Here is a 13,147-nt window from a genome sequence, read left to right on the forward strand (position 1 = left end):
ATTAGAAATAGAACTGCAGAGTGCCACCGGAAGACAAAAAAGGTCATAGAAACTTCATATTATCTCCATTACAGAAGTCGAAACAGGTTGCCTTTCCTGAACTAGAGTCTTTTTAAGGACAGCATAATGTGCTTGAGTCACGTGACCCAACTCCTTTCCCTTCTCCATCACGGTCAAAGAAAATGAAGAGCGCCAGCCATTTGGATCACCACGAAACAAGGAGCAGCAAACTTTCAAAGTACATGAACTATTTAATCAAGTATTGGTATTTTATAAATATGTCATCAAAGAGGTCTTAGGAGACATCCAAATAATTACTTTAATTTTTGAACTTCATCCGATTAATGAGTGTTGAAGCAAGGTAGAAAAATATTAGCTTCTAGTGAAAGTATTTTTTTGCCATGTGACAGCCAATACAAAAGAATAAACACATGTTTAAAACACTAAATATTTTCTCCTTGATAAGCATGACTTACAGTAGTAAGAAAAGCAGCAAACTCATTGAAAATGTCAATGCTTTAGCTCCATTCTGAGAATTGATTCATCATAACCATTCTTATTAGGAATTTTTATGTTTGGTTCTTATAGGGAAATTATCAATTATTCAAATTACTTTATCCATATTAAGTGAAAAAAGAAGTGAAAGGCCTTTGAAATTCTTTTTCATTTTTAATTGGGAAAAGAACTTGCTAAGCTCAACCCCAAAGTCCAATGGTGGAATTAATTACCCAGCCATCGTCGCTGTCACAGGGTACGTTGGAGTGAGGGTGCGCACCCTTGGGTGTTGCTTTGCCATTTAGAAAGCGTTCTTGTTGATGCAGATCGAAAGCAAGTCGTTCTATATGGAGAAGGAGGTTCTGTAATCCAATGGTGGTCATTGAATACCTTCAGTTCCGAACAAAAAGATACTATAACCCTACCCTTTTACATTATTCATGCATGTGTATGTGTGATGTAACATTTTGATATTCCAGAAATTAAGCCAATTAGTACATACATGAATTCCTCTTTATTTTGAAGATATGATTCACTTCAGTTTTCCAACTTAGTTCAGTCCACATAACTAAAGTGAACCCAACTGAAATAAAAATAGGTTTTATGTATCCACTTTATCAGTGACCATCTTCTTTGTTACTATTAGTGGCAAAAGGAAAGAAAACCCCTTCAGTTGGCCTAACTAAAAATAAAATAAGAAATATAGTCATGTAAAATGTTTAAAGAAAATAAAAATTAAATATATTCATAAAAAAACCCTTATTCTGAAAAGTCATCACAAGAACAATGCTTTAAAAATTTTTTCTTCCTGTATTTGGGCTGATTCTTCAGGGGAGATAAATTGATTTTTAAAAAGTGCAAACTCAATGTTTTCATATACAAGTAAACAAATTTATGCTTAAACTCCTTACATGTAGGATGTATATTTAAAAGCTCGATATTTTGTTTTACAAAGTAAAGGGAGACAACTGTACTTGAACAACAATAAACAATAAAAAAGTAACATGTGAGTAACATGTGAAAAGTTAGTAACATGAAAACTTGAAGTAATATTTTGATAGCATTTGGCTTAACTGTGAAATGTCATTCATGAATAATATTTTTTTAATTTTCTAAGAATATCTACTTGTGAAATTTGGTAGCCAAACAGGTGTTAATAGAAAGAAAAATCAAATTTGACCCAGAAGGTTCCAATATTAAGGTTTGAATCGGGATCAGTTCATTCTTTTCCCCTGGGGTACCTTGTATAAATGTAATTCTATGGTTTCATAAAAGCAGGTCAAGTTTCTATCCCTGGGGGTCTTTTGGCAATTTGAAGCATGGAAGCACTCTTCCTGGCTACAAGTTCAAATCTGCATGTACTGTCAATGGTTTGCAGAAAAAAATGAGTGAACAGCAGAGATATATTCATCTTTGATTATAATGTGCACTTGTCAGAGGGCTCTGAGATAGTAAGAATAAAGGTCTCAGAGCTCACAAGTCATAAAACATTTTTAAACCATTTCTAGTTACTTTATATTTTCCCTTTTAAAATATATGCATAGTAGATGATGCAAAAATAATGTGAAATACATGCTTCCTTTTACTTAGATATCTAAAGGCAAAGATGAACTTACCACATTTCATTTTATTAATAATACACAAGTCTTTTGTTTCAATTCCACAAGTTTTAAATGAAGCTGAAACTTTTAAATAGTTAGTTTTATAAGCTCCTTTCTACTTCACAAAAAAAAAATGCATACATGTTTGCACTTTTACCAATGATGTAATGACTTGACAAGTGCCATGAAATGATTGAAGAAGTAATTGATTTCAATTTAACTGGACCTCCACCAGGTGTTTTCAAAGACAATTACAGTCCACTGCAAGAAGTGGTAACACACATCTCCTTATGTAGACCTGCAGATTAACCCACTGACCTCATTCCTAGCTCATCTTATTGATGGCAAAGCTTTTAGAAGAGCAATCATCTTTTTAGGTTATGAAATTGTTTTTCTATCATTTACCCACTGATTTAAAAGATACGTTTGCTCTAAAGTGCAGGCAGCAATGAAATAAACCACTGAAAGAAATGGAGCACTGACATTAAGCACATTAAATGCCATTCAATAATGTACAAGTTCTAGTACCTAATAGCTTAATATCTATTTCACACAAATAAAATAATTTTCAGACGTAAGTACTTTCCATCGAGCATGAAGAATACATTTTAGTTATCATAAAAAATAAAGGTCTAAGAAAATTAGGAAAAGTTTTACATCATTGTCCTACTAACCTTGTAACATTGGATATTATTATATTTTAAAATATTTAAATGTAAATTACTTCTTTCACCATAAAATTAATTTTAAATATATTTCACATTGTCTGTCAATCAAGTAGAATCAAGTAGTAACAGTTACATGTTACTTTATATTTCAGTGAGTTACACAAAGCGAAGTTAAAGCTAATTTTATTTAAGTTATTTTCCTAGAGCCAGCCTTACGTCCTAGAAGCCTCCGTGTGTGTGACCTCTGGGTGTATGAATGTGTGTGTACACACACACACACACAGACATGTATAAAGGCCTTTGTAACAAAGATATAATTGTTTTGCCATACCCACACAGACTACATGGGCTAAGGTCAATGTAAACAAAAACAACCACCACAGAGACCTCTAACACACAGATAAATATTTTACACTTGTTGCACACACAATAACATTCACCTTAGTATGAATGTTTGACAATTAAAACTACTCCAAGTTATTCATTTAAAATCCAAAGGTACTATTAAAATAAATACTGCCTAACTCAAGAAATAAGTATAATTTCCAAGAATTAAACTAAAGAAAATTCATATATTTAAAATATAAAGTAGGAATTAATATGTTGAACATATCAGTATATTTTAGCAGAGTTATGCTGGGTTCAAAGATTTGTTATACCTTCAGAGATTTGCAATGTTCTTACTTAAATAAAATGTCTTTGAAATATAAGAATATAAATAACAGCAATTTACTATTGCTACTAATACAATTCCACAATACTATCAGTTTAATATTTTAACAAAGTAACTCATCTGTTTGATATATTCCGAAGATATTTTTTCATTACCTTTACTTAAAAAGCAACTAGCATCCCTTAAACTGAGTAAGTGGGTATTTACTGCAAGTGCTTCTGTGTGCTTCCATAAAATAACTCCTTTTAAACTAGTACTCTCTCTTTTCTGATATATTTTGTTTGTCCTTCAAGAAAAGTCCTATTTTCCTGTTGTGACTGAAAAGGTAATCTAATTATTTAGGAACTTTTGATACAATACAAGTTAAAAGATACTACAGTCACTTTTTAATATTTTGTTTATTCCTCCTTTTGTTTATAAAGAAAAATAAAACATTCCTCAATTCTTCAACGTCACTAACCAAAAGTATCTAATCTATTTTGTTGCCCATTTCAATATTGCTTTGTAAAAATCATGCTTGAAAAGCACATCTCATTTTGTGTCAAACATGTATACTACCTTCAAATCCACTGCAAGATTATTGTATGTCTACTTATACCTAAATTAAATTCATATTCTACAAATCACACTAAATAATTTTGACCCCCCCCTAGAAATACATAATGTATCACTGGTATTGTATTCAAATTATTGAATAATATATTTTAGGTGCTTTGGTTAAGCTCTTTGTTTTTTAATTATTACCCTCTAAAACTTTATTTTAAAAAAACGACTGGTTATTCAGTGTGTTGCTGTGCTGCACAGTTTTAGACACTTCCATAAACTTCTAAGTACAAAACTCTAAGACCAATTAAATAATGACAGTGAGTTTTCCAGTTTAGCAAGCTGTCTTTGATAACTTTCACTCAAGTAACATACATTAGAACATGCAAGAGAATCCCAGCTTGGTATCCTGGATCAAATCCAACCTAATTTGAATCAGAAAGCAACAGGGCCACACCTTTAACAAAATTCAGTCATTGGCCATTTCAATGTACAATTTAGAAAAATCTACATATGAATATTTTAATGGATGAATTAGAATCCTCCTATAAAGTAAATCCAAATCAGAATACACAAGAAATGCAAAATGCACTTGTTCAAGCTCCCTGATTTTGCATTAAGTGGTGATATGGGTCATTCTCTCTATATGATTATATTATATATTATGACATTTATCTGCTATTTTATTCCACTAATTTTAATTCCATCATTAATTTGAAAAAATGAGCTTTCATTGATTGATTGCTTAATTGATTAATTTATACTGGATAGAAAATTCTTTTCATAGTCACTGGCACATTTAGATATAAAGTAAATCATGAAGTGTAATAGACATACTCTTAAAAGATTATCAGAACCTTCATGAAGTAAATAGGTGCATCAAAATAAAGTGATTCACCAGTTAATCTAATAATAACTAATTACTAGGACAAACACAAATACACTATCTTTGTTGTTCTTGTTTTCCCTAAGAAGTAATTTGGTAAACTACTTACGCTATTCTTATAAAAGTATTTCCTATACTGTGGAATATACTAAAAAGCAAATATCAGCAATTAAAGGTAAAGGACAGCTATTGTAGCAAAAAACTACTTTGACTGGAAATGCCTCTGGCAAATCGAGAAGTAAAGCACAGGAACTTGAGCACAGAGTAGGCTCATAGAGCCTCTACGATTCTTGAGACACACCTATGCAGATCTGAGCTTCTGATACTACACTTATCTGAACCCCATCAGGTGGGCTTTTCATTCAGGGTTTTCTTTATTAAAAATAAAATTGAACATAACAAATATAATGGAAAAGAGGCTCCTTAACATGGTCTCAAAGTCTGAAACACAAATTTAAATATACTTTTAATGTATTCTGAGCTTCAATTTTTACACTGCAGCCTTTAGGCAAGAATATAAAGATGTATGTCTTCATGTATGTATCACTAACCAATCACAATGCAGTAACTTAGTAGTTAAGAGAATGGCACATTCTTATGCACTTGCTAAGGTCATTCTAGTCTTGAAGAGCTCAAACATAAAATAATAAACAATAATAATTACATCCTTAAATACCCAGATACTTAACATCATTTTTTTTATATTTCTAAAGTTACATAACTTGATGTAAGTTTTTTTTTTTGGGGGGTGAACACTCTGAAAAGAAAATCCTTGAAAGATAAAATTCAGGCAACATTTAACATTTTTAGAGAACCAACTAACAAAAACCTTAAAATCAAAAGGTTTACTGAAATCTAGAAGACTCACCTGTACCTATTTAGAAGGCATACTTCAAATGGATTTCTTCAAAGTATCAATAGGAGACAGTTTACAACCTGTGAGCTTCATTTCTTACTATATTTTGCAATACCTGTGTTCTACGCTGCTAATATAATGCAGTTTAAATGATTATTTTACTTGATTAGCAAAGGCAACTGTATGAAACAATTGAGTAGAATAACTTGAAAATATAAAATAATACTAATGGATAGTCAAAACACAAATTGTTACTAAAATAACAACTATTTGGTTCCACATTAAGCTAAGTTATAAATGCTCCTTACATTCCAAAAACAAAACATCAAATGAAAAACAAGAAAGCATGTTATGTTTTCATATGCTGGTGAATCACACAGGGTAAATCACCAAAGAGAAGAGTGATTTATGCTCAGATGCAGACAAGACTTTAATCAATATTGGGTGACACATCTGAGAAGGTTGGGGAGAGGTTGTAAGAAAAAAGAGAGTGGCTAATATTGGTCTCAATAGTTCATATGCAACTGATGTGAATTGTAGTAGATTAAACAAAAATTAACAGCAGATTCAGACTAATAAAATAAAGAGTTAAGAATGGTGTATTCAATACAAATCCAAAAAAATTGTAGGGAAATTCTAAAAGGAAGCTTGTTATGTAGTTTATTCTACATAAATATTTGAAGCTTCACCAAATAAAACATCAGATGGGCAAATCAAATTAAATGTCTCAGAACATTAACTAATAATCTGTGAAGTTCAGAAAGTAAACCATTTTCATAATGATGTGCACTTTCCACAGTAATGACTATAATATTGCTGGAGATTATCTCCAAGAAAAACAACAGGTTTGAAAGATATTCTGCAAATAACTCAAGAATTTTGCAATATAATTTGACTGAACAAGGTAAATCCCAGGTTATAATTTTCTTTGATTCTCTTTATATGTTAGCTATTAAATTATAATTTACTAACATTTTTAAAGTATACAGAAATACGTGGTGGAACCAAACTTAAACTTTTATATTTAGACCTTAGTCTTCTCATTATGCCATGTTCTTTGTGAAATGTTTTAAAAAGAAACATGAGGCTTCATAGGAGCCATTAACCGTCTGTAATAGAAAAACTTCAAAAGCATAGTTTCTCTTTCTTCATTTGAAGTAATTTTTTTAATTTCTCTGTGCCAAGTGTCATAATTATCTGTTAGAAGTAAATCTGTATTAGTGTTGGAACTTTCTATGTCAATGCCTAAGTTTAAAAGTCCATGCCATGGAAAGCACACCATGGGGGAAATCCTCAATAAATGTAGACTGGTTCCGTGTGCCATCTTTATTAAAACTCATGGTTATCAAAAAAGATAGAGCCAAGAATTGGAAAATATTTGATATGTCTTACACTAAAACTGCATCCACATATTACTACTAAACAAAAAAGACTGGTAAATCTTCCCATTTGCTGTCTCTGAATGGTATTAACTGCAAGGACAAAAGAATACTGTTTGTGAATATATGTATATGCATATAAGATTAACTGTCTGATAAGATTAACTGGAAGCTATTCAAGTTAGAAGCTCCACAAATCTAGGGCTACATAGTACCCAAATTACAATCTGGTTTGAAAGATCCTGAGAAAAAAACCATCTCCTGGCAATACTCAAAAAATAAGCATTTCAGATAAAATAAAAAAGAGTCACTTCTGATTACCTGAATTCACATAAAATTGCATCCTAACCCAAATCTACAAACAAAAGACTGACTCATACGGAGACTTGACTATTAACATAATTACTTTTCTTTTTTTGTTGTTGTTTAATGGTTACCAGTTAATTAAGTGACCTCTGTTGCAACAGCCAAGTTCATGCAACTAATGTTTAGTTTAAAAATAATAATTGAAGGAAGCTGATCAAGGTCAGCCCTAGTCCTTTGACAACTTTTAAATATATTTCCTTCCATTTTCTTTCATGTTTTGAGACCCTCACTTTTAGCTTTACTATCAAGCAGGTGATAGCCTCTGTTTCATCTCCTTGTGGAAATGACAGAAGGCTTCAACAATTATTCTAGTTTTCATAGACAGCATACTGATGCCATAGCCCCAAGCAAATTAAACTCACTCTGAGGTTTGTTACAAACTTACTGAGCCACTTTGAGCAAGTTTTTGAACCTTTCTTTCAACATCATTTCGGTTCCTCAGGTTCTCTGGTATCGAAATGCTATCAAGACATATAATTAGATACATGTTCTATAAAAAGCTGAGAGTGCTAAGATTTGATGCTTCTGATACATTTTGTATATATTGTTTTATGTAGTTTGTCTTTTTGCACAGTTTCTCTTATTCTCTGCATAAATCATTTCTTTAGATAGTCTCTTAAGTAGACCGGCGAGAAAGAAAACAGAATGAAAGAAATCAATATATCTAAGTGAATGAAACAAAGATCCTAAATGCAACATCATAACTTGCATTTGAAGGCCAAAAAGTAATTTTGTTTTTTAAAATTCAAGATGCAAAATATTTTAGGTATTGCCTTTAAAGTTAAGATGTAAGCCAATCACACTTGTAGTTATCACGCAAATGCATAATGCATCACACTGCAAACAGTATATTTTGGTGAGAGAGGGTTCAATGACAAATTTTCTGTTTTCTTAGTCACTGGCAGAGTTGGGAAAACCTAGGGAGATATCTACAACTACACATCTGGGAAGGTCAACAGTTGCTGTGTTTGGATATGAGCAACTCTTGGAGTTGATGAAAGATAAAAGATCAAAATGCAGTAGTAAATCAACAAACTTACCACCTACAACTTAAAAATAACCTGAAAGAGTTTTAGAGTAATGTATTTATTGCAAAGACCGGATAATGGAAATATAATTACAGTATGGATGGTACATATATATTTTTGAAGGGATAAACAGTTCTACTGAATTTAACTTATCTTGGCTCTAAAAGTTTACGAAAGTCCAGGAAGGAATTTTTAACCTCAGAAAAGAAATTAAGAAATTTTGCAGATAACTTTAAGAACACACTCCAATCATATGGGGAGGACAGTTTCAAAGTCTAAGCAAAAATTTCAGGAAAAAAAAAAACCCCAGCAAGGGAATAATTGTCAGAAGTGTAACACTACCTGATTTTCATTGATTGTAACGCTGCAGTCAGTGAAGGAAGTTTTGTCTAGCAATTTTTTTGTGGGGGTTATGTGAAATGGCCATTAATTATCTAGTACAGAGGATTCCAGAGCGGAGTGGTTTGATTACTAAAGAGAAAAACGGCAGCGCTGCACAGTTTACTGGATAGATAATATTATAACAATCCTATGTGAACTGGCTTCGAATTTCAACTAGTATTCCTTAACACAACTCCGTAACAATTGTCTGCCCTGAATCGAATAGGATCTTTGGCAAGCATGTTATCTTCTGCACGTCCAAGGACTCCAATTATCTTCTTAACTGACGTTTAGTAATCCAGATTCCCCCTAAATCTTCACTGCCACCTGTCCATACTCTTGGACACGCGCGCGTGTCTGTGCCCGCGCGCACTCTGAAGAGTCACCCCAAAATAGTAAAAATAAAGATTCAAAACACAGACGCACACCCATTCCCCCATGCAAATCATGGCAAATAAACACGAAAAGTTTCTGGCTAGGTAAAGATGGGACATATGTTGAGTTGGAGTTGGTCAGGTTCGTTACAGGCTTCTGGGGACTCTAGCCAGGTGTCTTCTACCAAGGAAGAAATCGTTAAGAGCTTTTCCACCCCGGTTTCCTTCTGGTCACTGCCTACTCCTCTTTCCTTCGCACCTCAGTTTCCTTAACTCTATCAGGGACGCACACACACCCTAAACGACTAAACCTCCGTTCCTTCTCCTGCTTTTTAAACTTATTGGGAGGATACGGAAGACTCCGCGCAAATTCTGCGCGCAGTTCTCACGCTCCGGCTTCTGGTCTCCAACTTTCCCTGCTCGCTTTCTCCCAGCACTAAACTTTTCCCTCTGCAGCGAACAGTGAGGACAAAGCGGAACTGTGAAAGTGGGTGAAATGACCATTTCTACCCCGAAACTGACAAGTTACCCCACTCCCGCCCCCTCTCGGTAGATCCTCCCCCACTGAACGTTCATTAGCATAAAACTGCTCGGGCTGGGCTCGGGTCCTGCGGTCTCCAGGGTTCACGCGCTTTGCCGGGATGGGGAACCCACCGCACTGGCTTCTGTATTGAGATCCAAAGAGCATCCCAGTGCAAAGTCTGCACCTGCTCAATGCGTGAGCTACTAACCTTACATTTAAAAGAAAAAGAAAGAAAGGAAAGGAAAGAAACAAAGCAAAGAGCAGCTTGTTGGGATAGAACGCGAGCGAGAAAGAGCTGGAATCTTCTTTGCCTGTCTCCAGTTCAGCAGCCCCGAGTCACAGGCACCCCCTACAGAAGAAAACATGCTGGTCCCCTCGTATCTGCCCCGGGGCAAGCGTACTCCTTCACCTACTTTGCACACGCACACGCTCACACGCGGACACACGCACACATGCGCGCACACACAGACCCCTCCCCTCGGCGGGCTTCCCATCAAGGTTTCTGGGCTGAACTCGCTGCGGGTCCCTCGGGATTACCCCGGGCCTGTTGACCTCTGAAGCGTACCCCTCCCGACCTCGAAGGGGCCCACACCCGAGACTACCTCCCTGGCCCCTCACCCGAAGTGAGTCTTCCAGCTTCCCCAACCCTGCCAGGCAGGGTCACGACCTCCCTCCGCCCCCAGGACGCCGCTTGGCGCCACGGACCAGCCCCGCCAGTGTCCCGAGACTCGCGGTGGAACGGGGGTCCGAGGGAGCGCACACAAGGGCAGCTGCGCGGAGAGGGGACCCCCGACGCTGGGGCGGCCCAGGGAGGGGCTGTGACTCCTGGAAAGCAGTCCTCCTCCTTCCCATCCACTCTGCCCCGAGGCTGGGGGTTTGCGCGCCCCCAGCAGCCAAGCCCCGGCGGGCTGGAGGGCCAGGGGCAGACCGGGCGGAAGAGCGAGATCTGGGCTGGGTGAGGTGGCAACTTCTCAGAGGGCCAGGAGCGCCCCACCGGCCCGCAGGACCGAGCGGAGGGCCGCGCTCCTCGGCGTGCGCGGCTGGCGGGCGCGTGGCGCGGAGAAGGGAGCGAGGGAAGGGTGAGGAGTAGGGTGGGAAGGGACCCCGGGTGGTGGAGGCTGCCCCCAACTCCTTACCTTGCGTTGGTGCAGTCATTATAGAGGGTCTCGAAGTCCTTCCTGGAGATGAGTTTGCAGCGGTTCACTCCGGGCTGGATGGCGCCCAGTCCCCTCAGGATGCGAACCTGTTCCACATTGCACACCACGGGCGTGATCTCCAGCCGCTTCAGCTTGGTGTAGACTGTGTGCAAGCCCCCCACCAAGTGCTTCAGGAACAGGTCGAAAGCCTGGGGCAGGCAGATCAGCTCGCAGCCCTCCACGGTGAAGGAAGCTACTTTGGCCCCCCTCAGATCCACCATTTTGCACTCATTATTCTGGGGGGTGTTTTCCACTGGGGACGGGGTCGAGTACACGGGTTTCCCAGGGAGGGGGCCGCAGCTGCTGCTGCTGCTGCTGCTGCTGCTACTGCTGCTACTGCTGCTGCTGCTGCTGCTGCTGCCGCTGCTGCCGCTGCCCGAGCTCGCGTGGATGGGGGTGCTGGAGGCTCCGCCGCCAGCGCTAATGCCGCCGCCGCTCCCGCCGCCGCCGCCGCTCCCGGTCGCCAGGCTGGGGTTGCAGTTGCCGCCGCCTCCGCCGCCTCCGTTGCCAGCGCTGCCGCCGCCGCTGCCGCCGCCGGTGGAAGTGGCTGTGGCCGCCGCTGCCGAAGCGAGGGACTCCGGCCGGAACAGAGTTGGCCCTGCGGACGCCGGGGGCCCGATGGACGGAGCCGGAGACGAGGTTGCCGAGGAGGTGGAGGTGGTGGTGCCGGAGGAGGAAGCAGACGTGGAGACCGGGGGTTGAGGGGGGACCAGCTGGGTCGGAGGGATCAAAGCCGCCGGCACTGCCATGGCCACATAGAAGGGGGGACGGGAGGAGGAGAAGCGGGGGGTAAAGTTGCCACGCACCCCAGGGAGGGCGAGGGGGAGACGGGAGAGCGGGAGCCGAGGGGCCGCAACACAACAACTCCGGGAGCGAACGAGGAGGGGAGCAGAGGAGGCGAGGGTGAGAAAGAGCGAGCGCAGAGGGGCGAGCGCGAGAGGCGCTCGGGGGAGAAACGCACAAAAGTGTCCCGCAAGTCGGAACGCGCGTCCTCTCCGGGGGCTGGGGTCGGCGCTGGTTTGGGGCGGGGGTGGCGGGAGGGTCAGCGTTGCCGTGTGGGTCCCGCTCTAGCACAAAGTTAAGGACGAAGGTGAAAAGGAGGAGGTTTGAAGGACTTGGGTTCTCCCTGGCAAGTACATTGATCAGAGATTGAGAGGGGAATGACAGAGAGAAAATGAGCTGAAAAGTGCAGGCTGCCGGCTGGACGAGTTGTTGTTGTCACACGGTGCAGAGGGGAGGAGCTCCGGAAACTTGAAATACCCTTTGAAGCCGCAAAAACCTCACTCACTAGTATTAACCCAAATTATCCAACCAGGACCTCGGAGCCCAGACTCCGAGAGCGCGAGGCACGAGAGAGAGAAAGCGAGTGAGCGAGAAAAGGAGGAGGGAAGGGGCGGGGGGGGGGGGGGGGACGGGGGGGGGGGGGCGGATAGGGGGAGAAACTGTGGGAGGGACAGAGAGAAAAGCCAGACACACTGAAGTGGCGATCGGAGAAGGAGAGATTATCTGCTTCTCTCCCACTACCGTTACATTGTAGGTCTAACATTCCATTCCGTCCGCGGTGCCTCGTATTGTTTTCCAAAACCTACTAAGCAACCGCCTGCCAACTTACAGAGGAGCCCGAGCGCTCCGAGCTGTCCTTCGGGGGTTTGGGGTACATCTCTGCTCGTCGTTTGAAATCAGATGCAAATGAAAACACACCCCTCACTTTATGGCTGTTAAGAAATTAATTTAAAGAAAATCCACATGTAAGCAAAGCGTACGTTTTATGCATCTGATTGCTTTTATCTATCCAATTATTTATTTGGACAAAGATAGTGAGAATTCGAGGGCAGTTTTCAAGTTGTGGGTAAAAAGTCAGTCTGAAAGCGCTTAAGAAGAATGGAATGCTCTGTCTTCAGTTCCTTATTTCCTAATAGATCGTGGAAAGAAAGAAACGCTTGCCCTGATGTGGGTCGCTCAGAATAACTTCACTTTTGCCCCAAAGGGAGGTCCAAATGCTTATTATACTTAGAGAATTCGACATCATCAGGCACCGTTGAAGATTTAGAAAGTAGTAAATAAGAAAACACCGATTTTTCTTACCTAAAACTCTATAATTAATTCACCTGTCTTACGCAGTAATCAACTGTCCTCACATCCTTTAAGATCCAAAGGTAGTTGTTAATGTTATATAAA

General features: G+C 39.8%; 1 protein-coding gene across 1 annotated transcript in view; it reads right to left on the reverse strand.

Moving 5' to 3' along the window:
* DACH1 (dachshund family transcription factor 1) overlaps nt 1-12,269 on the reverse strand; it is a 393,810-nt gene extending 381,541 nt beyond the window's left edge. Inside the window, exon 1 of the mRNA XM_045201919.2 lies at nt 10,910-12,269. Within this exon, the coding sequence (XP_045057854.2) occupies nt 10,910-11,718 (809 nt within the window). The 5' untranslated portion in view covers nt 11,719-12,269. The remainder of the gene's footprint in view (nt 1-10,909) is intronic.
* Nucleotides 12,270-13,147: the final 878 nt, after the last annotated feature.

The sequence above is a fragment of the Desmodus rotundus genome, chromosome 13 (assembly GCF_022682495.2).
Source record: "Desmodus rotundus isolate HL8 chromosome 13, HLdesRot8A.1, whole genome shotgun sequence".
NCBI classification, from domain to species: domain Eukaryota; kingdom Metazoa; phylum Chordata; class Mammalia; order Chiroptera; family Phyllostomidae; genus Desmodus; species Desmodus rotundus.